General features: G+C 41.2%; 2 protein-coding genes and 1 long non-coding RNA gene across 3 annotated transcripts; 2 read left to right on the forward strand and 1 right to left on the reverse strand.

Moving 5' to 3' along the window:
* Positions 1 to 1773: 1773 nt before the first annotated feature.
* Positions 1774 to 3241, forward strand: LOC9270259 (uncharacterized). Its single transcript, XM_015777052.3, has 3 exons — positions 1774 to 1954; positions 2241 to 2401; positions 2532 to 3241. The coding sequence occupies exons 2-3, from the start codon at positions 2309 to 2311 to the stop codon at positions 3033 to 3035; spliced, it is 597 nt and encodes a 198-aa protein (XP_015632538.1). The 5' UTR covers positions 1774 to 1954; positions 2241 to 2308; the 3' UTR covers positions 3036 to 3241.
* A 1201-nt stretch (positions 3242 to 4442) lies between these two features.
* LOC4333411 (intracellular protein transport protein USO1) lies at positions 4443 to 9789 on the reverse strand. Its single transcript, XM_015777048.3, has 5 exons — positions 9536 to 9789; positions 7879 to 8040; positions 7484 to 7656; positions 5217 to 7386; positions 4443 to 5108 (listed from the first exon to the last, which is right to left on the reverse strand). The coding sequence occupies exons 1-5, from the start codon at positions 9674 to 9676 to the stop codon at positions 5049 to 5051; spliced, it is 2706 nt and encodes a 901-aa protein (XP_015632534.1). The 5' UTR covers positions 9677 to 9789; the 3' UTR covers positions 4443 to 5048.
* Positions 9790 to 14910: 5121 nt separating this feature from the next.
* On the forward strand, positions 14911 to 16934 carry LOC107280378 (uncharacterized). The gene is made up of 3 exons (XR_001544399.3): positions 14911 to 15961; positions 16328 to 16485; positions 16608 to 16934. It is a non-coding gene; the product is annotated as an uncharacterized lncRNA (long non-coding RNA).
* The last annotated feature ends 9144 nt before the right edge of the window (positions 16935 to 26078 follow it).

Here is a 26078-nt window from a genome sequence, read left to right on the forward strand (position 1 = left end):
CCTAAAACGAGAAACCATTAAATTAAAAGACGATTGATTGATTTTACTTATTTCAAACTTTCAAAATGGATTTATTTGGTATTTTAAAACAACCTCTATATAGAAAAATTCTACACAAAATACATAATGTTTAACATTGTAAACAGCATGCTAACAAAAACAGAGGTAAAATACGTCCTATTTATTTAATTATATATACAATAAGGCGTTTTCATGACAGATTTATCTACCGATATCATTTTCACGTATCAAATCCTTGCAATCTTTTGCACATATATAACCAAACGACTCCAGATTTTTGAAATTGGACCACGCGCAATACAAATTGGCATCTGTTTGATAAGGGAGAAAACTCGGAAGGGGATGGTACACTGACGAGCTTCTGAATTCTGACCAACTCATACCGTAAATCTGACCATCAAGCAGCAGCTGTGTGCCACTGTACTGTGTGTACGTGACAATGATTTAGTCGGTGGATTTCTCAGTGCTGACACTGCCTACTGTTTACGTGTGGGGGTGCATACATGCATATTGATCAGTTTGACGCATGCATGGTCCAAACTTAACGGTCCAGCCTCGCTATATATGATACATGTCATATATAAAAACGGTCAAAGCATGTGATCATTGTAGATCTCGTCATAGTAGAGAGAGAAGAAAAAGAGCAATCTAGAAGTTATATCAGCACTCAGTACTTCTAATTAAGTATACTTAAGTATATGGAGTATATATGCACTGTAGGTGATCCTGAGGACTTGAGGAAGAAATTAATTTCTCTGGTGAATTTGATCAGAACTTGCGCCAATGAATTCGTTTGGAAATCAATAATATGCACGGGTGGTGTGTTCTTTTCTCTCCCTTCCTTATTTTTATACACACACGTTTTCTGAATTGCTAAATGATGCATTTTTTTCAATTTTTTTTAGAAAATTCTTGTATAAATCATATTGTTTCATTTTTCAATTTTTTAGCTACTACTTAATTACTCCATCCGTTCCAAAATATAAGTATTTTTAGTTATGGATCTGGACAACTGTGTGTCTAAATTCATAGTTAAAAGTTGCTATATTTTAGGATGGAGTGAGTAATTATGTGCTAATCTATTGTTTTGTTTTGCAAGGAGAAGAAAGGATTCCCAACCCGTTTGAAAGAATACAGCTGCGCGCTCTGAGTGGTCAAGTTTTAGGCCCTCAATAATTAGAGTAATGATCAGGTTTGAGAAAGAGGATTAATTAGTAAACCAATCAGATCCATATTTATATGATCTTCTCTTTTTACAGGAATATTGCCTCTCGCGGAAATCCCCCAAAATTTCATGGTTGAAAAGGAGTCTCGTCAAATCATGCAGCAAGACGATCATGGGACCTGGAAGAGTGCACATGTACACGTACATGGTACTGTCAGTGAGGTACACTGCAGCTACTAGGGAGAACTAGCATGGCCACACAGAAGAGAGGAAACTGTACGGGCCATACCCTGTGGGTGTGGGTCAGGGCCTAAACCTAGGCTCCCTGCCAACTTGTCTGCTCTGGGAGGAGCATCTCATGCAAAGGATGCACCCCCAAAAGGTCCCCCAAATTGCCATTGGCTATAGGCCATCCCCTTTGTTTGGCATGCAGAAAAGGTGCCAAGTGAGATGTTCTCTTGAGCCATCATTGCACTCCATTGCATTGCAACACATCTCTTGCATTTTTTTTTCTTTGCATTCTCATTACCACACTTCTCTAGAGGCAATGTTTATAAACCCCCATACCCCCAACCAAAGCCCTTCTCAAGTTCTCAGTTTCAGCAGTGGCAACATCTTTGCTTTGCTCTCTCTCCCCTTTTGTTTCTTTGTCTCATTGCCAGTGTAAATCCCCTGAGGAATCTAGTAGGTTAAAGAGACGAAGACAAGAGGAGAAACAAGGGAAGGGACAAGAGCATATATTTGGATGCTTTCTTGCTGAATAGGGCGGTAGGTTCAGGGGGGCACAGCTCTTTCTGTTGTGTGTTGTGATCTTTGTGGTTGCTTCAGTGTGTGTTCTGAAAACTGCACAACTTCACCTTTTTATGCATTGAGATATACACACCAGCATCAGAGCATCTTGCAACTGATTAATTTGCACTTGTTATTATGATCTATCTATTGATTCTTCTCAGAGTTCGAGTACATGTGTTTCAGCAACTGAAAAGCTAGCTAGCTCCTTTCTAAGCCTGCATTTTGCATCTGTTTTTTTATTCTTTTTTTATTTTTTTTGCAGGGTAGTACCATCAGCTTGCTGATCTCAGTCAAGGACAAGAACATAACAAGAACAAAGTGAAGCTCAAGATGATGGTGCAGATGGAGAAGCTTGTGAGGCAGTGCGACATGGAGGTCATGAAGATGGCCATGCTCAAGCATGAAGAGACTTTCAAGCAGCAGGTTAGATATATATCGATCAAACGCAAACCAAAGATCACAATCATCATCACTGCAAAGAACAAAAAGAAAAAACTCTAAAATTCTACCAAACAAAACCAACAAAATTCTTTTCGTCTCGATGCCTCTGAAGGTGTATGAGCTGCACCGGCTGTACCGCGTCCAGAAGCAGCTGATGAGCGACCTCAACAGGTCGCCGCCGGAGCTAACCTGCCGGCGGCGGCAGCGGCGCAAGCAGCACACCCGCCGCCGGGCGCTCAACCTGCAGCTCCCCGCCGACGAGTACATCGTCGTGGCCGACGCCGGCGGCCAAGCGACGCCGCTGCCGCCGCCGCCGCCGTCGTCCAGGGAAGACGAGCTAGCGCTGACACTGGCCGTCGGCGGCGGAGGCGCCGCCGGCAGGAGGAACAACAAGCGGCGGGAGAGTAGCCCCTTCACGTCCAACTGCTCGGGCGGGAGCCTCACGACGGCGACATCGACGTCGACGTCGTCGTCGACCGACTCCGACGGCTCGCTCCGGCAGCCGCCGCCGTGCCCGAGAGCAATGGCATTCGATGTGCTACATGACGGGTCGACGGCGGCGGCGGCGGCGGCAGCGCCATGGCTGCAGCAGCGGCTCAGCCTTAGGATGGCATGATGAGATGATTAGATATGATGATATTATGATCGATCCTTGTAGAGGTTAATTTGCAAGGTTGTAAGATGTAACCTCTTCTGCCTTAGGATGGCATGAGATGATTCAGTACTTGGCAGTAGGTAGCGTGCTAGCTTTGCTAAATTGCTAATCAATGAGTGTTTGATGGTTAATCAGATCAACAATGGTTAATTTCTCACTTGATCACACATGCTTGATATCATGATTTTCATCATTCGAGGAGACATTTTCCTCGTTTCTTTCATGCACCTAAATAATCATCATTTTTTTAAAAAAAAGATTGATAAGATAGATTAATATAAGATATATTACTCCACAACATGCAAGTTTAAATTTGAATCCTACAAATTATAACAAAAATAACAAATACTAGTGTAAATGTATGTATACTAGTTTCACTTTAAATTGTTCCTTGATTCTATATCCGCTTATGGATATAGAGATCATATTTCTATCCATTATAAAAAAAGTTTAGATTACTCCTTTTGTTATAATTTGTAAAAGTCGAATTTAACATTGGATGTTTGTAAAATGATATATCTCATATTATTCCATTTTATTATTTTATTATGACTATTTATGTGAGGAATGAATGGATGTCTACTCAAAGGATGAAATCCCTCCCCCTCATGATTTACCAAATGCGTGTGCATGGGAAAGCAGGAGCACCAGCGGAAAAGTGAGTTGCCGTAGAAAGTAAACACAGGGTTCAGCATGAATCAGTGCATCAGTGGTAGTGGCAAACAGTGGCAAAGTATGCTCCAGGGTTTTGCATACCTGCATTTGCGAGGCAAAAACTCCATTAACAATGACACTTAGCTCTAGGTCCTGGTAGACTTGTCCACTTACCAGTACTACTTAACTGAAGATCATTCAAAGCCCCATAGATTAATCCTTATTATGTGGTCCAAACTCTGTAAAAGACTCGCTTCCATGATTCAACTTTTCACCAAACTTTCAGAGCAGAGAACAGAACTGCAGAAGGGAAGGCATGCAGGCATGCATGCACAAAAGGTGTCTGGAGGAAAAGTAATGGCTTCAGTGAAAAGCTTTAAACAGGCAACTAGATGCCTGACCATTGGGTTTTGCAGTGATGCAAAACACTGCTAAAAAAAAGATATTACTGTCTAACAAGGGATAAGTGCAAAGGCAACCGATGTCAGTTAGTTGAATCAAAAGGATGAAAACAGTTGTCAACGCGAAGAATCTCAAAGAGAGAATGGAAATGGAGATAACACACATAAATAAATGGAGGTTCATTTGGCAGCTGATTCGTCCCTATCTCTGATGAAGCATACGAATACGCAAGAAATAAGTATCGGTTTACTTATGCTCAACTAAAGGAACCAGACATTCAATAATAAACAGAATCTATACGACAGTGATCGATAAACAAATATCTATATCACCCACAATAGTGACTGTAGCTTTTATATATCACCTTAGCATCCTTATCTCAAACATAGTCAATTTCATGTGAAATTGTCCCTTGTCCATGCATTGCAGCAAGAAAAACAGAGCATGAAAAATAGCAGTAATTGTGGACTACAAGACAGCAAGCAGAGATAAAGAGATAGAATAGGCTAGATCATATCTAACAGGGACAGGGTACCCATCTATTAACCTGATGATCAGATGATGACAACGTCAAACTTTGCGGCGTTGGGAGAGAAAGCCTGTAATCCCTGGATGTTGATCCCTCGCATATGCTTCCGCGGATAAGCACGCAAGATATGCCAAGCTAGTGCACGACATAGTGGGTGTATAGAAGCTAAGGAGAGAAATATCAAAGATACAAATGTTTGGCAGAAAGTTGCTGATCTTCTTGTTTTCTGATATGAAGATCCCAGAATTAACGTTCACTTTACCAGTAGTAGAATATACAGGCATAGAGAATATGACGACGGCATGCTCTCTCCTCCGAGCTGGAAGTGTATATGTGAAACAACAAACAGTACATACAGTAAAATCCAGTAGAAATATTGTGAGCTATGGTTATAGCTCATTTGCAGCACACATCTGCTTCTGTTCCTCCTCAGCTTTTCTCCACGCAACCTGAGAAATCCAGTGGAGACATTGTGAGCCATGGTTCTTTTGACATGTTTATACTTTATAGATGATAGGTTAGTAACTTCATATAATGCATGAGTAATACAGAATTACCTTGTCCTTCTCAATTTTCGAGAGATGAGGCTTCATGGAGTTCCCTAGACCCACTCCTCCCCATGCATCCATAAGTTCCTTCTCACGTGCCCTTCTGCGCTCTTGGACTGGATTAAAGCTGCCTGTCAGTGTTTCTTCAGCAGCAGAAGAAGCCAGCTTGGCTTGCTCAAGCTTCATGGAACGCTTGACAAGGATGTCAGACAGATCTGCTTCTTCATTTGTGCATTTTGAGTCATTCTTCTTTAGAAAGATCATATCACCGCTCTTTCCATGCTCCATCTTCTCCTTTTCAAGTCTGGAGACATGCTTAACTAAGATCTGATCTAAACTATCAGATGCTATGTTAGTGTTACTGTGCCTTTCCTGATGGTTCTGTTCACTGGTTCTTTCTCCCAATGTATTCCTCTTTGCATATTCAACTTTCTCCCTTTCCAAACGACTGACATGCTTAACTAGGACTTGATCCAAACTCTCCGATGCTGTAGCATTGTTATCATGCTTTCGCTGATCATGTGCCACATTGGTCAGTACTTCCTCCAGTGCATTCCTCTTTTCATAATCAATTTTCTCCCTTTCTAGCCTTGACACATGCTTCACTAAGACTTGATCCAAACTCTCAGATGCTGTAGCATTGTTACCATGCTTTCGCTGATCATGTGGCACATTGGTCAGTCCTTCCCCCAGTGCATTCCTCCTTTCATAATCGATTTTCTCCCTTTCTAGCCTTGACACATGCTTCACTAAGATCTCATCTAAACTCCCTGTCACAATTGTGCGGTCAACATTCTTCTGTGGATCTTTCTGCACATTGGTTTGTCCATGTTCGAGTGCTTTCTTCTTTTCCCTCTCCAATCTATGGATTGGCCTGATTAAGATCTTATCAAGGCCAACATCAAATGCATTGCCATCTTTAGTACAGAAAGAATTAAGTGCTTCCAGCTTTGCAGCTTCAATCCTAGTTAATCTTTTTCCTCCCTGTTTACCTTTTGCACCAGACGGTGGTAATTGATGTGAAAATAAAATTTTATTCTCTTTGTCTTGTGAACAATCTCGGCCGTGCTTGCTTTTTTCATATGATTCCCTGGAATTACAACTCCCCACGGAACCACTGTTACAGAAGGATTCTGACTGAGCATTGTAAAATTCAGATTCTTTGCTGGCATCTTTCTCCACATGCGCTTCTACTTTCTTGCAGCTTTCTTCCAAGAGTTGAATGCGTGTGTTATTATTCTTCTTCGCTTCTAGAATCTCCTTCTCAAGCTTCGACACGTGCTTCACAAGAATGCTGCTCAGATCTGAAGCAGAATCTGTTGCCTTTGGATTCCTGCCTGTAATCTGTCTTTGAGCACCTTGTGCACAAGAATTTACTGAAGAGGCTTTTCTACCTGCTTCTCTTGCTTCGTGAACTTCTTTTTCAAGCTTTGAAAGATGCTTGACCAAGAACTTGTCCAGACTTGGTAACTCAGATGTGACTTCTTTCTTTGGTTGTAGGACATCAACAAAGCTAGCTGCAGTGGAATATCTTCTTGAGTGTGCCCTTTGTGATGTAAAGCTGTTCACAGACTCAGTTTCCTGATATTTGCCCCTGTCACTTTGAAGTACAGCATTTAAGCCAGAAGTGGCAACAATAACTGCCAGAGAAGCAAGTTCATCTTCATGAAGAGCTTTTAGCCTTTCCAGCATAATGTTCACAAGATCATTGGATTGCTGAACGTTAGTATTGTCAAAGTCAGATGGAAAGATGCCTGTTCCCAAGGTTTCTTTATTGAATTTCAAATTCCTTTTGTCTTCACTGTTACAGTCCCCCTGATGCTGCTCATCTTCAGAATTTGCATCAATCTCAGTTACATCAGGATTTTGGCTAATTTTCCATAAAAGCTCCTTAAACTCTTCTTTGTTTGATGAAATAGAAGAATTCGCAAGTTGAATAAATGCCTTCTTAACTGCAGCGGCAACCTCCATATCAACCTCAAAACCAGTCTGAAAGGAAGCAGTGACCTTATGAGTTGATCGTCCCCCAGTCTGTGACGATGATTCCACCTCATACTGCTGACTTGAACAATCTGGTCTGTCGTACATCATTACGCCTATTACTCTAGCTTCTTCAAATGCTTCAGTTGCCCGAAACTTGGCCTTTTCCATAACTTCTTCAGCGTCCTTCTTTTGGATCCTGTTGAAAAGTAGAATAAAAATCAGAACAAATGAGTGTATCAAGGAAAATACACACAAGGCTGGACATGATGGAATAAGATAACCATGATTTTCACCTTGCTGCATGAAGAATTCTGCACCACGATGCTTCAACCATGGCAGCTTTGCGAGCTTCCATTGCCTTTCTGGCTGCTTCTCTAGCTGCAATTTTCTCCCTTGCCATTCGCGTGTAGTGAGGATTGGCACTTCCCAAAGTCTCATCAAGAGATGCAGTCATGCCATTGCTCTCCTAAAATACACAAAAAGAAACAACTTCAATTCTGATGCTACAATAATTTTCAATGGTAATTTCCCTCTTCTTATCAAGAGAACAAAATCGAGGCAGCAATAAATTTGATACTGAAAGTTCAAATCTATTCAATGCTCAGAGGGCATGATCATTATTTAAAAATTCCATGCTGAAATAGTTCTTGGAAGAGTGTTGGCACATTTGTTACAATTCATGAAGTACCTGAAGACGCTTTATCTTTCTCTTCAAGTATGGTTCAGTCTTCTTCCGAGGGAACCAATCTATAGGGGAACCACTTTTACGATTAATTGACTTCTTGAATTGGGATGCTGATTTATTTACAGAATTCAAAATTGAACTTCCAAATTCTCTTGAGCTTGAACTCTGCAGAAAACAAATGAGAAGATTGATGTAGCTAAATCCACATAAAAAGAATGCTTACAAGCAGGAAACAGAGCATATGAAAGGATGCTTTTTAACAGAACATAGATGTTATGTCACCCAAAAAATACGGAATGATGATTCCTTAAGAAAAGGAATGGTAAGAGGGTATATGGCAGCCCATGCTATGTGTGCTAGGCTGCTCTCACCAGCAGCACACATGGTGACCTCCTACTTATTGTGCTCATTTGAATTAGATTGATTCTCGTAGGTAAGCTTTCCAACTGAACCATGTTGTAATCCTTGCTATATACTCCCTCTGTTGTTCATTGTATCGTTGTCTCGTTGGTTAGTTCAAACGTCAAATAAACAAAAATGGAGGAGTATTACTGTACCAAATCATTGGAATGATTATTGCGTGCCATTCTAAGAGCATTTGGTCTATCAGAGATACCTCTGTTAACTTATGGAAGCTTAACCCAACACTTCAATGGTCACATATACTGAAACTATAATCAATTGTGTAATAGTAGCTATACTTTGGATAATACTAATCGACAAAAAAAAAAACAGTTGCCACACTGAATTGTCTGAAAGGAGCATACTGGTGTTTGATTTCTTCCGTTGACAATAATTTTGATGTCTACTTAGCTGTCAAGCTCCATCCAACCCGTCTATAGAAATATCTATATTATGGAGTACAGAGTAAACCTGGATCATATTACAGAGTATAGATCGGACTAAGGAGCAGAACAAGAATAATATAACCACATAAATAAATTGAATGAAAGAGGCAAGTACAAATGCACGAACCACCAACAGAGCTCACATCAGGGTATGGTGCGCATCAACTTGAACTGACGAAAACAATTAAACAAAGAGTTGCCCATGTCCATTCACGCAAACCCGTAAATGGAACCAACCTTTAATTAGTGTTTTTAGCAACTCCAAGTCCAGGTTGAGAAATCACTTTAACAAACTAATGCTACTGCACATCAACGAAATCACATTAGGGACAGCGATCAAGTGCTACTGCACGCACTTTCGCTAAACTAAGGTCCAACAGGATCGAAGTTATAGCATCCATATATAATAATAGGACAAATCATGCATAGTAAAACTGCTATATACCGGAGTTTATGTGGTTGGATACACCAGAAATGATGAGAAATTTCGATTCACAGATAACAGATTGCAGAGCACCAACCAAATACAGGGAAATCAAGGTCCCCAAACACTAGGTTCTAAGAAATTAAACGGAACACGCATGACACCCAAACTCCGCCCAAAACTCCCCGTGGAGATCCGAAATCCAAAACCAAAATCGCTACGCAGTACCCCCCACCCAACCAACAGACCTACAGATCCGCTCGAGTTCTACTCCTGCAGTTCGCGCGGAGTCCCAGCCGAAACCCAACGACCTAAAATTCGAGCCCGCGCGGGCTCGCGGCAGCGTCGGACGCGGAGGTAAGGGGGGGCGGGGATCTGGAGGGCGAACCTTGCGGGCGCTTCCGCCGCTGCGGTTGGGGGAGCCCTTCCTGCGGAGGGAGGGCGTCGGCGAGGCGCAGCTTCGGGCCTCCACGCCGTCGCCGACCTGCTCCGGCGGAGTAGGATGAGGAGGAGGAGGCGAGGCCACCATGGCGAGCCGCGTGGAGAGGGGCGAGGTGGTGGCGAGGAGGAGGAGGAGGAGGAGGACGGCGTGTGGATTCGAACGGAATTGGAGGGGGGAGAGAAGAAGTAGCCGTTTCTGCCGATGTGATCGAAATGGTAAGGTAGGCTTATAGGCAGTGGGGGTGTGACTAGGACAGGGAGCGCTGAGAAGGGTTGTCGCCTTGTCTTGTAGGGCCTACAGTACTATGTCAAATGGGCCCTGGAATATGGCGGCGGCGCGCGCATCTGGCCTATTGGGCTTTTGTCAACTGGGCCCTGAGCCCATCTGGGCTGGTTGTGTAGGCCTCTTGACATACTGGGCTTCTCCTCTGTCCACTGTCAAATTTCGTTAAGCATCCAAAAAGTCAGATGGAACGACAACATGCACAGGAGATTAGGGAAAGAAAATGCATTTTTATATTAGGAAAAGAAAATGATGTATTTTTTTGCTGATCACACGGAGTTACTCGCACGCACATCACACATGCATACGCCCACGAGAATGAAAGTGCGCCCCATGAGCCATGACTAGCCAGGCAATTGGCATAGGTTTATATTTGTTTTCTTTCATTTCATAAATTATTTGTTGAAAATTACGGCAATATCAAAGAACTTAGTTTATTACGACGACATCAACACGTGTGCTAGATATTAAAGATTATATTTTTCTGCTTAGTAAGAAAAATTGGAGCACTACAATTACGCCGATTTTTTATATCTAGGCAGAGGGACACCATCATTAACACAACTGGGTGGCCCGCGCAATTGCGTGGCTAGCACCCATATAAATTTATATATTTTTAATATGATTTTATTTAAAATTTATTAAATAGTTATCTCGTTGTCTTAAGATTAAATAGTTACCAAACCTTATCATCCATGTGTTTTTAATTTTATAGTTTTTAAAAGTCACACCAGTTGCTACCCCTTACTTTTATCATATTATTCTTTATTTGCTTGCTCGATCTACCACTGTTTCTATTCATTCTCCTTGGAACCTTTAAAAATTGGATCTATAAACTTATAGGTTTTAGAGTTTATTGGCCTATTGGGCTTCTTTTTTTATAATTTCTAGAAGTCCTGTCAAACGCTACCATTATACTCCTCTATGACCGTCCATTGCATCTTCTCTTTATTTTCATTGCTATTTTAAAAATCGAACATACTTATCGTTTAGGTTCAATTTTTTACTTTCCAGAAGTTCCGCCAAAACATCAGCGACTTTGTCACTGTACTCCTCTACGGCTCGCTCGCTGCCGCCCTTCTTTATTGTCATTGATATTTTAAAATCAAACATAATTATCATTGGGGTTTATCTTTTTACTTTTTAGAAGCCCGAATCTTTAAAAATTGGACCTTATAGTTTTTAGAGTTTATTGTCTCGTTGAGTTTCATTTTTTTATAATTTTTAGAAATCCCGTCAAACGCTGCCACTATACTCCTGTACGACCTGTCCGCCGCATACTCTTTATTGTCATTAGGATTGTAAAAATCAAATATAACTATCGTTGGAATTCATTTTTTACTTTCTTGAAGACCCACCAACCATTGGCGGCTCTGCCATTGTACTCCTATGCGACCCGCCTGTGGCCTCTCATTTTTATTGTAATCGAGATTTTAAAAATCAAATGTGATTATCATTGAAGTTTATTTTCTTACTTTCTAGAAGTCCCGCCAACCGCCTTGACTGATTGCTTCACGACCTGTACGTTGCCCTTCCTTTCAATTGTCATTTTGATTCTATTTGATGTTTTATTAATAGTTTTTAGATGTCCCATCAACCGCCACCACTCTACTCCTATATAGACCTATTACTTAATTAATCTCGTCATGTGTTTCAGATGGTCTTTTCTTTCAGTAGCCTTTATTTTTTTTCACCAATTTTAGTTATTTATAAATTGTATTCCTAGTTAATATCTTATTTTTATTTTTCTAATTACAGAATTTATTTTATTTTTTGTATTATGTTCTTTTGATATTTTTTTTTTTAATTTTAGTTGTTTCAAAATTATATTCCTACCTTAACTCTCTTATTAATTTGCCTAATTTCGGATTTTATTTTATTTTTATTCTGAATTTTAATTAATCTACTATGCTCTTATATGTACTCTTATTTCAATATTGTTTATATTTAATTCTGAATTTTAGTTAATTTTAAATTGTATTTCTACTTGAACTCCTCTCTTCTTTTTTTTCTTTTTCCTACTTTCGATTTTTTTCATTTTTATTCCAAATTTTAATCTCATATTGGATTCTTGTATGGACTCTTCTTTCAATTTTTCTTATTTTTAATTCCGAATTTCAGTTATTTTAAAATTGTATTCCTACTACTTGGACTCTTCTCCTTTTTTTTTGCTAATTTTGGATTCTATTTTATTTTTATTTCAAATTTTAATTAATCTCGTATTGGGTTTCTATATGGACTCTTCATTCAATATTGCTCACTTTTAATTCCGAATTTCAGCTATTTTTAAATTGTTTTTCTACTTTAACTCTTCTTTTCTTTTTCTTCGATTAATGTGAAAATTTCTAGCCCCACCGCGAACGTGGTGCCTTCTTTCAAAGCTGTTTTAATAATATAATAGATAGATTTATTCTTCCATTTGTTGATATTTTATACTCCCTCAGTTTCATATTACAAGACATTCTAGCATTGTCCACATTCATATAGATATCAATGAATATAGATATACACATATATATGTCAAGATTCATTTATATATATATATATATATATATGAATGTGGACAATGTTAGAAAATCTTATAATATGAAACGGAGGAAGTAAATATAAAGATTCCTTGTTTTTACACCAGGATCTCTTTAATACTTTCTGTCAACATCTTACTCCATCCGTCCCAAAATATAAGAACCTAGAACTGGATGGGATATTTTCTAGTACAATAAATCTAGACAATGTCCCATCTGATTCTAGATTCTTATATTTTGAAATGGAAGGAGTACTTGAATTCGACTGAGTAAGTTTACCATAAGAAATGTAACCAATTAAGAATGGAAAATTTTGCTATATGACACTGACTTCGCAGTTTTAGCTGTAGGACGCCGCACGAAGTGACTTTTGGGGGGAAAACACTCCCGACAGTTGGATATTTGCTGATGGACATCGCACGCAGTAAAGTAATAATTTCCGGTTGAAGATGATAGAGAAACACGTGTGAAATGTCAGAAACGCATTTAGACCCACATGTCAGCTCTCCTATCTCTCTTCTCTTTCTATCCCCACCTTCACTTCTCTCTATCCCACATGTCAATAATGACGGCGCGCAGGCGAGGTCCGGCGGTTGGCGGCGGCGGGAGGGCAAGGATGGAGCGGCTGCGGCGACGGGAGGGCGACGGCTCTGGCCGCCGACGGCGCCTCTCCTTCCTCACTCCGTGCGCTGCAGCCGTTGCTGTCCGGCGGCGCCGCCGCTCCTCCACACGCAGTTGCCACTGCCGAACCTCGCCTGCTATCCGGTCGGCACCCTCCCATCACTGCAACCGCTCCACACTTGCCCACCTGCCGCCGGACCTCGCCTGCCCGCCGTCGTCGCTATAGAGAGAAGTGAAGGAGGGGATAGAGAGAGAAGAGAGATAGAAGATCTGACATGTGTGTGGTGTCCATCAGCAAATATTCAATTTTTGGAAGTGTTTTTTCCCCAAAAGTCACTTCATGTGGTGTCCTACAGCTAAAACCGCGAAGTTACGGTGTCCTTTAGCAAAATAACCCATTAAGATACGTTTAGTTCGCGCTACGTACATAATATTGATGGTATTGAGAAAGATATCGAATTAATCTTGCAAATGACGCATCATCCGTTTTGTCCGCGTTGAAATAAAGTGTCACCAAATAACACGTAACAGAAACACATTTCTTGATCAAAGGAGAAAACCACAAAAAGTGATTGATTGATTGATCATTGCGGCCCATCAGCTGACCATAAACACATGGAGCTTGCCCATCATCAGGCCATGACATGATCGGTCATCGATCGATCGGTCCATCAATACCAGCGTGTATAATAGCAGTACGGAGTACTTGCAAACGTACGCTAACTATAATTAGTCGTCTAATTAATTTCTTAACCGAATGGAATCAATGGAATCATGGGTGTGGCTGCATATATGCCCCACAGGTCGACGGTTTAGCCGGCCGGTCTACCTTGCATGTACTACACGTGCTGCTTATATATTCGTTGGTGGTGGTGGATACTCCAAAACAGATCGGTTGGTGCTCCGAGCGGCTGATTAATTAACAGGAACCAAATATTACTCCTATCTTCATATTAGAAGATTTTCTAGACAATGATATTAATGAATCTAGACATATATATATAAATATGGATAATGCTAAAAAATTTCATAATACGAAACGAAGTACTATCCATATTTTAATGTATGATACCGTTGACCTTTTGATCAATGTTTGACCTTTGTTTTATTCAAAATTTTTGTGTAAATATAAAAATATTTATGTCATACTTAAAGAACATTTGATGATGAATCAAATCACATTAAAATAAATGATAATTACATAAATTTTTTGAATAAGACGAATGATCAAACATTAAAAAAAATCAATAGCGTCATATATTAAAATATGGAGGTAGTAACAGGGAGCCGGGGCTACTCAACAAGCGATGAACAATGTGCTAGCCAGCTGCTAGCGTACGTGCGTTTTGTTGGTGCGTGACTGAGACTGCGTACGTGTTTGCTGCTGCGAAATATCCACACATGCACTTGGCTAATAATAGCAACGCGCGTCGCGGCGTTGTTTTTGGTGATAGATCGATCGAGTAGCTGCCGGTACTTAGTGACTCAGGGTTGTTAATGTTTGGTTAATTTGTAGTACTAGCGTACATTGACATAATTTGTCGCACTACAGATTAGGAAGGTTACTTTGACTAATTAAGTTATTGTCACCTTGTATCCAAGGTTCCAATGTTTTGTTGACTGACCATATAGGAGAGGATCTGAATTGCTCCACGGACGCCCGATAGGAGAGGAGAGCATGTTTCGGCGTTAGATTTGCGGAGAAGAGGCGGAGGCGGTCGGGCTCATCGCGTCTCGTCGCTTCGGGCAGAGGGGCGGGGTGTTGGTTGGCCACGGTGTCATGTATCTGGTGGGCTGCATGGGCTGCTGGAGGAATGGGCTTGGCCCAGCTCACATACTGAAGGTGCAAGCAACCAAGCAGTACAAATACCAACAGTGGTAGTGAGAGAAGGCATCGATAAATTAGAATCTGATGGCTGTGGCCTCTTCTTCCTCCTCTTGATTTCTCCTCTAATCCCCTACTCTGTGTTTCTCTGATTCCCTTTACCCCCTGCTTCTCTTCCCAATCTCTGCTGCTAGTTCTTCCAATTTGTATCCCTGAACTTAATATACAGAGTTGGAGAGGATATATTGCTCCTGTGCTTGTGTTCACCAGTGGGATTCATGTGGGATCGTGACACACGGCGAACGGCGAGATCAACGGCGACCACGACAGGCCTCGGGTAGGGCGGCGTCGGCTTCACAGGCGCGGATCAGTGGCTTTTGCAGCATTGGGCGCAGACACGGCTTTTTGCCACGGCTTGTTGTGCTCATCGGCTCAGCCTGCACGCCAAGTGCTTGTTGAAATGCCTGCAAGGAGGGAGGGAGAGAGAAAGGATTTCAAAGGAAGGAGAGGGAGAGATGGGGCACTGGTGCGGTTGGCATGTGGGGTCCAGAGCTCCTGGGCTCACCGGTCAGAGAGAGATAGGGAGAGGACAGGGAGATGCATTCTAATTGCTCGAGTGGACGTCCATCCGTTTATTGCATGTTAACTAGATGGTTATGAAAAATTTTCAAAAAAAATTGATAAGATAGATCAATATGTAATATATCACTCCACAAATATACAAGTTCAAATTCAACTTCTATAAGTTGTAACAAAAATAACAAATTTAATTGTAAATATACATATAGTAATTTAAGTTTTGTTTATTATTTTTGTTACAACATGTAGAAATTGAATTTTAACTTGCATGTTTGTGGATTGATATACTACATATTATCTATCTTGTTCATATTTTTTCAATTTTTTTCATAACCATTTAGATGACATGCAATAAACGGGTGGACGTCCATTCGAGCTATTAAAACAGTTTCCCGAGAGGACATGAGGAGAGGTGAGGATGAATTTTCTGGAAATTTTGGAGAAGGCTGAGAGTTTGATTATTGTTTTTCGGATATGCTACACCGCTCAAAGGCTTGTGCAAATATTACTGGAAGTTTGTGTGGTCATGAACTTCATTTGGTGAGTGTTTGAGATTCTTCTCAAGGTTGTTTATTTTTGAAGATTCAAAGAAACCTTGCTTTTTTATATTTTTAATTAATTGTGAATGTTTTTCACATTTGTAACTGACGCGCAACACTGAATTATAAATTTAAACCTTTCCTGTACATTATTCAAGGTGCCTAATGTTTATCAAACAAATTCTTTTTTTGTCAATCCTCTCCACCTATTTGTTTATATCTATGCAAATACATCATGAGATGCATGGACAATCTAACAACACCAAAATGAATTCAAAAGACAGAGACAAAATCAAAATAAAAAATTTACTAATTATTTCTTTATTTTCTTTTCTTTGTTTCTTTTTTTTTTACTTCAAAATTCCAGGTATGTTACATTTGATGCCTCAGTTTTGGCCACTCATCAACCCCATTCGAGTACTTCTGTCTTCTTGAGAGACAGGCCAATAATCATCAATGGCGGCCACTTACTGAATGAAGAACATCGTGTGGCATATGCATAGTATTTCACTGTGTTAATATTCTGTAAGTGGTACCACCAATGCAAATACAGTTTGTTGCATTATTGTATATATATAATTGATTGATCGGTGCCCGCTTATATCCCTTGAGGACAGATTAACTATTCCTCACCTATGCCATTGCAGGTGCCAGGGGCCGATGGCTAAGATTGATTTTTCTCGTCAGGAAAAGTCGATTGTCTGGTAATGACACTTAATTTTTTTCTCCCTGAGGACGAGTCGACGGACGACAGTGCTGATATGGTACGTCTAGCTGGTAGCCTGGTACCAAGCGACCGTATATGTAGCTGGTGTGTTTAGTGTGCATGTCCTATAAACTAGAAACTGGGATATCTCGTTAATAATTGATAGTTTGATACTGCATCAAGAGAGGAGTCGTTGATTGCATCGACAGATGTCGGCCCAGGTGTTCCTATGATCGTGTATCTATTATTGCATACTGGTCTCTCGATCCATCCACGAAGTCAAGGAGGAAAGAGGACCACACATCAGTCAATTGAAACTAAAAGGTAATTTATCTATCTATCTATCTTCTATTATATACTAAAAGTCCATTAAACTCTCTACAAACGCTCTTAAATTGCCATGTGACTCTCTCAAAACGTTCTTGTATTGCCACGTGGCGTAACAGAGAGAAGTTGAGAACCTCCTAGGGCCGACGCGTGCAATACATGGATTTATCGTGAAACTTAAACCAACGAAGATTATAGTTTCATAATTGACTAACAAAGATTAGTCCCATAAATATATGTACGTAAGGCAAGATTTAAAATCAATCTCAAAGCAAATTTTAGGCACGTGCAGCCCATATATTTGTCGTGAACCAAGAGATTCTATAATTGTGTACGTGAGGCAAGATTTCAAATGTCTCAAAGCAAAATTTAAATTACATATCCAGTCAAAATAAATTAAATTACATATGGCAAGATTAGTTTCACGAGGCAAGATTGTTAATTACACCAAAAATTAGTTCTATACACGTGAGGCAATATTCCTAAGGCTTACATACATATATATATATATATATATATATATATATATACATACACCCCGCCAGCAACACGATCTTGGGACATTAGTCAATTCCGGCGGACGGAGCAGAATAGGTCTGCGGCACCTTGCGACATTAGTCAATTCCAGCGACTCATCTTTGGCATAAGAACACAATCATGCCATCTTCTATTAATTAGGGCTACATGATCTTGCAACTAGGAAATAACATAAGCATTTATACAGTTTTGTCATAATATTTTCAGCAGAAGAAACTAAAATTGCACCTACGAAAGAACACAATTACGATATCCTGTATTAGTTACATCTACATTATGTTGCATCTATGTATACTGTTTTGTCACATTCTTTTTCAGCACAAAAAAGTAACCTTGCACCTACCAAAGAACACAATTATGATGTTTTGTATTAATTAGTTCTATAAAATAACATAAACACGTATGCAATTCTCTGTCAAATTTGTTTAGTAACTATATGCAATACTAATCATCTGCATATAACATGGCACCGGGCAATTTGAATACTGCATTAACACCAAAGAACGATAGGTGGAGAATCAAAGTAGAAGCTATTAGGCTATGCGAGGCGGTTAATCCTACAATGGCTGATGATTTCTATGGTATACATATGATTGTACTAGATGCAGAGGTATGATTGTTGTATAAACATGTGGTTTAATATATTGTTCTATTATGTAAATACAATCTTTTTGGTGCAGGGCAACTCAATACATGCCTGTATCTCAAAGCAATTGGCGAACCACTTCAGGCCAAAAATTAAGATTAACTCAATATATATTTTCAAAAATTTCAAAGTTATGGAACATGATAAGTACCGTGTCCTAAAAAAAGTGTTGCAACGTATAAAAACATTTTTGGATCGCACACATTATACGCTTTGTTTTAGGCCAAAAGCTCATTTATTCCTTCCTTTTCAGTCCCAGCCTAGCCCGCTATCTCTCTGCTTAGCCTACCTCTCTTTGAAATATCAAAATCTGAGTGAATCTATAAAACTCGGAATAAAAACGGTGAATTTTAAATGGTAATTAGATCCGGTAAATTAAAGCATAATTAAAAGGAAAAATCATAAGGAAAATAATGAGGGGTAGTGGGAATCGATTTTTGCAATCAATTAGAGGAGGAACGCATGGGAGGAAGATCGACGTGGCGGCCGCGCTAGGGTTTGGCCAGGCTAGGCTTGCTAGATTGGTTTCAGTTTTATATATTTCATCTATGCTGGTATCTTGGTATAAGGTGGTATCGAAGTATTAGACGATACGCGTTAGGTTTACCCCATCGGCTATGCTAGCATCATACATAATCCCTACTTTAGGACGCATTTAGATATTGTGTAATTTATACTATCTCAACGCGGTGACCGATCTATCCCAATCACCCTATCTAAATATGTCCCATTTGATGGATTACGCATCGCTAACATCTACAGCCGATCAAGTATACCGAACAATCTCCAAGTTTTTATTTGCCTCTGCCGATCTGACGCAAGTTACGTCGGCATGGCCTCATACGATACGTCATCGGCAATCCTACCGATCAGCTATCGTTGATGGATTTAACTCTTTGTCCTTTTTTCTATCTTGTTGGTTGCAGGATCAAACCAGCTGGCACGCTCAGAATCCGAAGGCAATTCTTTTGGACGTGCATTAAAGTTAAGCAGATCTCTCAGACCAGTGCATGTTTTCCGCGTCAACACTAGGACAATGAATCTGGATAAAGGGTAGTCTAGATTCGTTGTCCTAGGAGGGATCACATCCTCTCCTAGATTGATTTTTTTTTCGGAGGGAGTACTTCGTAGCAGCTAACATAGTTTCAAGAAAGGATGACAGTTGTAGCAGGTTAGTGGGTGGGTCCAATCATGATTTGACCGGGTCGAAACCATCGAAGCTACGTCTGGGGGCAGTAATGGACAACCTGGGAGTACTCTGTACTCCCTCCGTCCAAAAAAAGACAAACCCTGGTTTTTGTGTCCAATGTTTGACCGTCTGTCTTATTTGAAAAAATTATGAAAAAAATTAAAAAGACAAGTCACGCATAAAATATTAATCATGTTTTATCATCTAACAACAATGAAAATACGAATTATAAAAAAATTTCATATAAAACGGACAGTCAAAGTTGGACACGGAAACCCATGGCCTTTTTTTTTGGGACAGAGGGAGTAGCAGCTAACATAGTTTCAAGAAAGGATGACAGTTGTGGCAGGTTAGTGGGTGGGTCCAATCATGATTTGATCGGGTCGAAACCATCGAAGCTATGTCTGGGGGCAGTAATGGACCATCAAGGTTGTGTTTAGATTCAAAATTTTTTCTTCAAACTTTCAACTTTTTCCGTCACATCAAATATTTGGACATATGCATAGAGCATTTAATGTGGACAAAAAAGAGCCAATTGCACAGTTTGCATGTAAATCGCGAGACGAATCTTTTGAGCCTAATTATGCCATGATTTAACAATATGGTGCTACAGTAAATATTTGCTAATGACGAATTAATTAGGCTTAATAGATTCGTATCACAGTTTATAGGCGGAATTTGTAATTTGTTTTGTTATTAGTCTACGTTTAATACTTCGGATGTGTGTCCGTATACTTCAAAAAATTTTGGCACACAAACTAAACACAGCCTAAGCTTATAGTGTACTCCCACCATCCCATAAACATCTCATATCAAAAGTTCATTTGACCTAATAGCATCATCAAGAAAATGAGAATAATCCATTCCCACAATTTTGTTATTGGGTTTTCTAGAATGAAAATAGGAATTGAAAAAACTCATCGTTCCAAGAGAAACCCTAAATTTAATTCCCAAAAATTAAAAGTGAGCCTTTCCATTAAACTACCAACAGAAATATCCCGTTTTCTATCATCCCCGCAAGAAAAAAGATCGCGCGGCCCATCCCACGCGCTCCTCCCTGCCCTGACGCCGCGCCTTTTGTAGCAAGCCACAACTTACCTTAATTGTGATTTGGCAATGTTAGCCACTAACCAAACAACCCCCTAGACTTGGTATAGTTGAATTCGATGAGACCAAACTCATTGATCAAGGTACATAAAAGAGAGTAGAGGAGGCAAATAATTACACTTTTTTTAAACTTTTTTCCACTCTTTATCAGATCGGTCTAATCTCTTTCACAACAACACTCTTTCTCATAAAGTGGAAAAAGTTAAATATTTCCTACATAAATGATGAACTAACATAGCTGAAGGCAAGATTTTCACTGGGAGTGCTCATGTATCCTTTTACCAAGCCGAACATGCACATCAATCGCCGTTATTGAAGACGTTGTAACTAACTATTCCCTCCGTTCCAAAATAAAGCAACTTTTAGAGTTTGAAATTTGCCTCAAAATAAACCAACTTCTACCTTCTTACCTAACACCAATCCATAAAACGAGAAATTTCATTACTTTAATACCCCTGACCTACCTATCAAACAATAAAACTTTCACATTAATTAAAGGCATTATGGTTTCTGTTCTTAAAATCTTCTTTAAGGCCTTGTTTAATTTCAAGGGGATTGAGGGGGAATAATTGCACATCACAATAGGTGTAGAATAAATTCCCTCTAATCCATTTCTCATGGGGATTAATCGATCTCGCATTAAGGGTTTGAGATAGAGCGAGGGAGTAAATCCTACGAGTAGTACTCCCTCCAGGTTGATAATACTTATCGTTTTGAACAAGGGCATGGTCTCCAATTAAAAAAACAACTTTAACCATTATTTTTTATTATAATATGTATAAAAGGGTTAACAATATATGATCTTATTAAAGTACTTTTTAAGACCAATATATATATATAAATATATATATATAGTCATCATATTTGAAAGAGAAATATTTTGAAAATGATTGATAATCAAAGATTCTAAAGTTTGACCTCACCCTTGTTCAAAACGATGAGTATTATCAGCCCGGAGGGACTATCTAGTAGTAGTTGTTGCCTTTTTCTAACAGATCCAAACGGTTTCTCACAGCGGTTATTATTCATTGGCCTTTCTGGCACGTCTATATATACACCGGTTGACCGTTGACACTGAAAAGCGACCGGGGATGGGCGCTGCGTGATACGGTGATAGCCGATCAAGATGGATGCAGTGCAGCTAGCACTCGATTGGTAGCACGAAACAAACACTGCAACAAGCCAACAATGCAAGTAAGTCGACGTCGGTCGACGCAGATTAATTCGAGCGATCGATGAATGTACCCATGCCAATTTTATTTGCACTGATTGGATGTCAGCGCAGACAACTAAGGGCCTCTTTGATTCGGAGAAAAAACATACAAATTTTAGAGAATTTTAGTCTTATAGGAAAATTTCCTAAGAAATCCTTTAAAACAAAGGATTGAATCCTATCTAATCCTTTGAAATTCTTGTAGAATGGATAATTCTATAGAGATTTTGGAGGAAATTTAGTAAGAGCTTCAACCTCTTGATAACTTTCCTTTGAGTCCATCTCTCCCATCCAATTCCTGCGTTTTTCTTAAGGTTCAATCAAACGGTTATTCCTATGATTTTCCTGTATTTTTACAATTATTTGTTTTACACTTAGATTTCTATCAAAATCCTATGTTTTTCCTATTCCTACGTTTTTCTAATCCTGCGATTAAAGGGACGCTTGTCTACGAAACGCTCAAAAAAAAAAAAACTCTCCGAGAATCAAGCTCAATCGATCGCTAGCTCGCGCACATGGACTCGCATATCGATCGGCCGGCCAGCTAGCTGAACAGCACGCACACTGGAAGCTAGCAGCAACCAAGCAGGCAAGAAACACGCATGGTTAGTTGTATTCCATGGTTATTGGTTGGAGCAGAGTCGTCAGAGAGGTAAGCAGTAAGCTCGATATCCAGTGAGACGAGGAGCCCACACTTTGGCGCGAGTTGCATGCTTTGGAGGTATTAGCTGCCCCGTTTGGAGGTTTGCGTGCACGAGGCCGGCAGCCGGGCACCACTCGCAGAAGCAATCCAAGCAACAGGCCGTGACTGACGTGTGGACTCCAACACACATACAGGCAATCACATTCTATGGCCCTGCTATGAGATGAACACACGCGCACACCAGCACACTCTACCCTTTACAAGCAATTCCGAAAGACTGACACTACTACAAAACATCAAATAGGTGTCGACACTAAAGATACCGGAAGTGCTAAAACCAACACCTATAGACCTTTTCCCACCTCCGTAGTCTAAAAACACAAAAAACCGGCACCTTTAAGTGATTATAGGTGTCGCTCTATAAAAAACCGACACCTTTAATTCATTATAGGTGTCGATTTTTTTAAAAAACCGACACTTTTAATAAATTAAAGGTGGGGCCCACCGGTCAACCGAGCCGAGCCTAAACTGGAGGTGTCAACTTTTAAAAACCAGCCGAGCCGGTCAACTGAGCAGGTGGGACCCACCGGCGCTCTTTTATCTCTACCTCTCTCTCGTTATTATCTCTTCCTCTCGAACTCTCTCGGTTCTTCTCTCTTTCTCTTCCTCCTCATTCCTCTCCACTTCTTCCTTCCCTCCCGGCGCGACCCGACAGCAGCAGTGGCGTGTGGAGGTGGGAGGCGGCGTGCAGCGGCGGGAGGGCGGCGGCCTCAGGTGAAGGCGGCAGCGGCGGGAGGGTGGCGGCGGGATGGGAGGCCGGGCAGCCTCCGGTGAAGGCGGCAGCGGCGGCTGCACCCTCCCCTCCGCCAGATCCAGTGGGAGGGAAGGCGGTGACCCGACAACGGTGCCCGCTGGTGGCGGTGGTGGCGGTGTCGACAGTGGTGGTGGAGACTGGCGCGGGCGAGGTGGCGGCCGGCGGCAACCGCCGGATCCGGCGATGGCGGTGGCGTTGCTGGTGGAAGAGGCTGGCACGGGCGAGGTGGCGACCGGCCGACATGAATTTTTCTCTTTTTGAGTTCTTGAGTTCTTCCTCTCTTTTCTTCTCCTCCATGTCCAATTTGTTGAGTTCTTGAGACTTTGTACATGTAGTGGTTTGCTGTTCAATTTTGGATAGGGTTGATGTGATCTGGGATGGTGGTGATGGAGAAGGTGGAATACGTTTGGGGTGGTGATCTGGGATGGGGATGATGTGATAGATGTGTTCTTGGATTTGGGGTGTTGATGGATGTGTTCTTGGGTGATTGGGAGCTGAATCGAGCCGATTTGTTTTGCTCGTCGAAACATCTTAGGTGCCGGTTGCAAACCCCACAACTGGCACCTATATTTGTTATAGGTGTCGGTTTACAACCGACACCGATAACGGAACTCATATGTGCTATCCTCATGGTAGTAGTGTGAGTCGACATATCTTGAGATTGACGAAGTCACCACAGACACCGGGCTGTCAATGGGTATGTCGCCTATCACTGAAAGAATAATTAGCCGTAAATGTGAGCACCCGTGTCAAATCTAGGATTTGAATCTGAGTGGGATAGATTCACACTTCCACCACAAGGAACGGTTGAGCTACGCTCACTTCGCATGAGACAACCTTTTAAATTTCATCAAATTATTGACACAGATTGTATATTTGATTAACATTATAAACTAATATTTTAAAAATTAAATTTTGCAAATAGCTTAGAATATGTGGTCTAATCAATCAGTAAAAAGAATGTTCTTCTAAGAATCCTATCTTTGGAACTATGGACGAAATAATCCGTGTTAAAAATTTACGATTTTGTTATATATTTGTCAACAATTTTTTTCTAAAAAGTTAACAAACGTAAATATAGTACAATCACAATGTAATTACATTGTAACTTGCATGTAACTACAATGCAATTTTGAGCCGTTCAGTTTGCTTTAAAATCCATGCAGGGAGGTAGAAAATGATGACAACCTTGGTACCATTATACCTTCATTTTATGAAAAATAGCATGTTACCTAGCGATTTTTAAAAGTTACATATAAGTTATACTACAATTACTTACAACATACAATGTATTACATCATGATTCTACTATATTTATATCTTTCAAATAATTTAGTTAAAATTTGACTATAAATGTATAGCTAGTCTAAGATATTTTTCACAAATAACCCTTGTGAAAATATATATTACAAATACACCCCTAGTGAGAAAAATATTCCCTTAAGAATAGAAATGGAGCTTTCTAATAGGTAGAAGGTCTATTTTCAGAAGAAGAAAAAAAATCAGAGGTTCATTGTTTGCTAAAAATGGTTTTAAAAATAGGAAATTTGTGAATAAAACTACACGTTACCATTGATCATTTTTTTTTCGAACGGTCAGGCCGTTGCCGACATTTTATATAAAGAAGAAGGTGTCTCATTTTAAGGAGAAAACGAGACCAAACCTTACAATGCGTAGTTAATTAGGGAAAACTGGGCGAAAACCACAACACTCAAACCTAAGCTACCAACACCGCGAAAAAAGAAAAAATGGCGGAGCCCAAAACAACCATCGATAAAGAACTTGTTGAAAGCGACACAAAGGCTTCGACTTCTCGGGGCAAGTGTTATCGTTGCTGAGCTTGTTGCCTAGCGATACAACAGCTTCGACTCCACAGCTATCACATCATCGTTGCCAAAGGCATCACAGAAAACGAGCAAGACACCGAATGACCACTTTGAACATCAGCCCAAGCCACTTGAGCACTACTACTTGTACACAGCTAACACCAACCTCCCTCGAAAACTACAACGTGTTATCGTTGCCAAGCTTCATCGCATCCCAATAAAGCAGCTCCGACTTCACCTAGAAGAAAACGAAGAAAGTTGGACGCTTGCCACATCCAAGAGCAGCACCCAGGAGACGAAGGCCTCGCCAAATAGCTAGGCTTATAGAGCTTCGACATGGGGGATCCACGAATGACCATCCTTGCATGGAAAAGGTTCTTGGTAGCGAGAGAGACGCCATAACGACGCCTCCAAGGAGGGGAACGACGCTTAATGGCGTCGCCGTCGTCAAGCCAACCAAAGGCTAGCCAAGGCTTTCGCCAGCGTCATCCAAAACCACACAACCCACCCGCATAACGTACATCGCTGGACCGCCACATCATCCCTCTAGCCACCAAGCCTAGCCCACCACCCACAACATAGGTAGGCTCGCGAGTCCGCCGTGGCACCAACCTGTCAGCATCCTCTACTGCACTGACAAGATCTGGCCAAGGCGGCCATGGATCCGGCCGTCGAAGCTCGGCAGGCCAACGTCACTGCGAGCGCCCACACTCCACTGCACCGTCGCCACCGCAACCGCCGGTGGGCGCAGCCGGTGGCTGCCACTGTCTCCGCGCCGACAAGGGCCTGCCGCAACCACCCCCTCCGTCACACGCGCCAGACTCCCTCCGTGGCCAGCCTCCCGTAGCTGTCCCCGCGCCAGCGAGGCCACGCCGGCCCCCACCTCACCCTTGGCAGCTCGTTGTCATCACAGGCGGCGGATCTGGCAAAGGGGCGCCAGAACCGGCCGTCCATCACCGGGCCGAGGGCCACCGTCGCCACGGCCTTCCCGGCCGGATCCCGGCGCTTGGGGCGGATCCACGGCCGCCCTCGCAGGGGTGCGCCGCTTCTGCCCTCGCCGAGCCAACACGCCGCCCCATGCCTCCTCCGGTCGCCGTCGCCACAAGCTCC

This window comes from Oryza sativa, chromosome 3 (assembly GCF_034140825.1).
Source record: "Oryza sativa Japonica Group chromosome 3, ASM3414082v1".
Taxonomy (NCBI): domain Eukaryota; kingdom Viridiplantae; phylum Streptophyta; class Magnoliopsida; order Poales; family Poaceae; genus Oryza; species Oryza sativa.

Coding starts and splice junctions, on each gene's coding strand:
- LOC9270259 (XM_015777052.3), top strand. CDS start 2,309: ATGATGGTGCAGATGGAGAAGCTTGTGAGGCAGTGCGACATGGAGGTC. Junction 2,402..2,531: donor AAGAGACTTTCAAGCAGCAG/GTTAGATATATA, acceptor ATGCCTCTGAAG/GTGTATGAGCTGCACCGGCT.
- LOC4333411 (XM_015777048.3), bottom strand. CDS start 9,676: ATGGTGGCCTCGCCTCCTCCTCCTCATCCTACTCCGCCGGAGCAGGTC. Junction 7,657..7,878: donor GAAAGATAAAGCGTCTTCAG/GTACTTCATGAA, acceptor TGTGTATTTTAG/GAGAGCAATGGCATGACTGC. Junction 7,387..7,483: donor AGAATTCTTCATGCAGCAAG/GTGAAAATCATG, acceptor ACTTTTCAACAG/GATCCAAAAGAAGGACGCTG.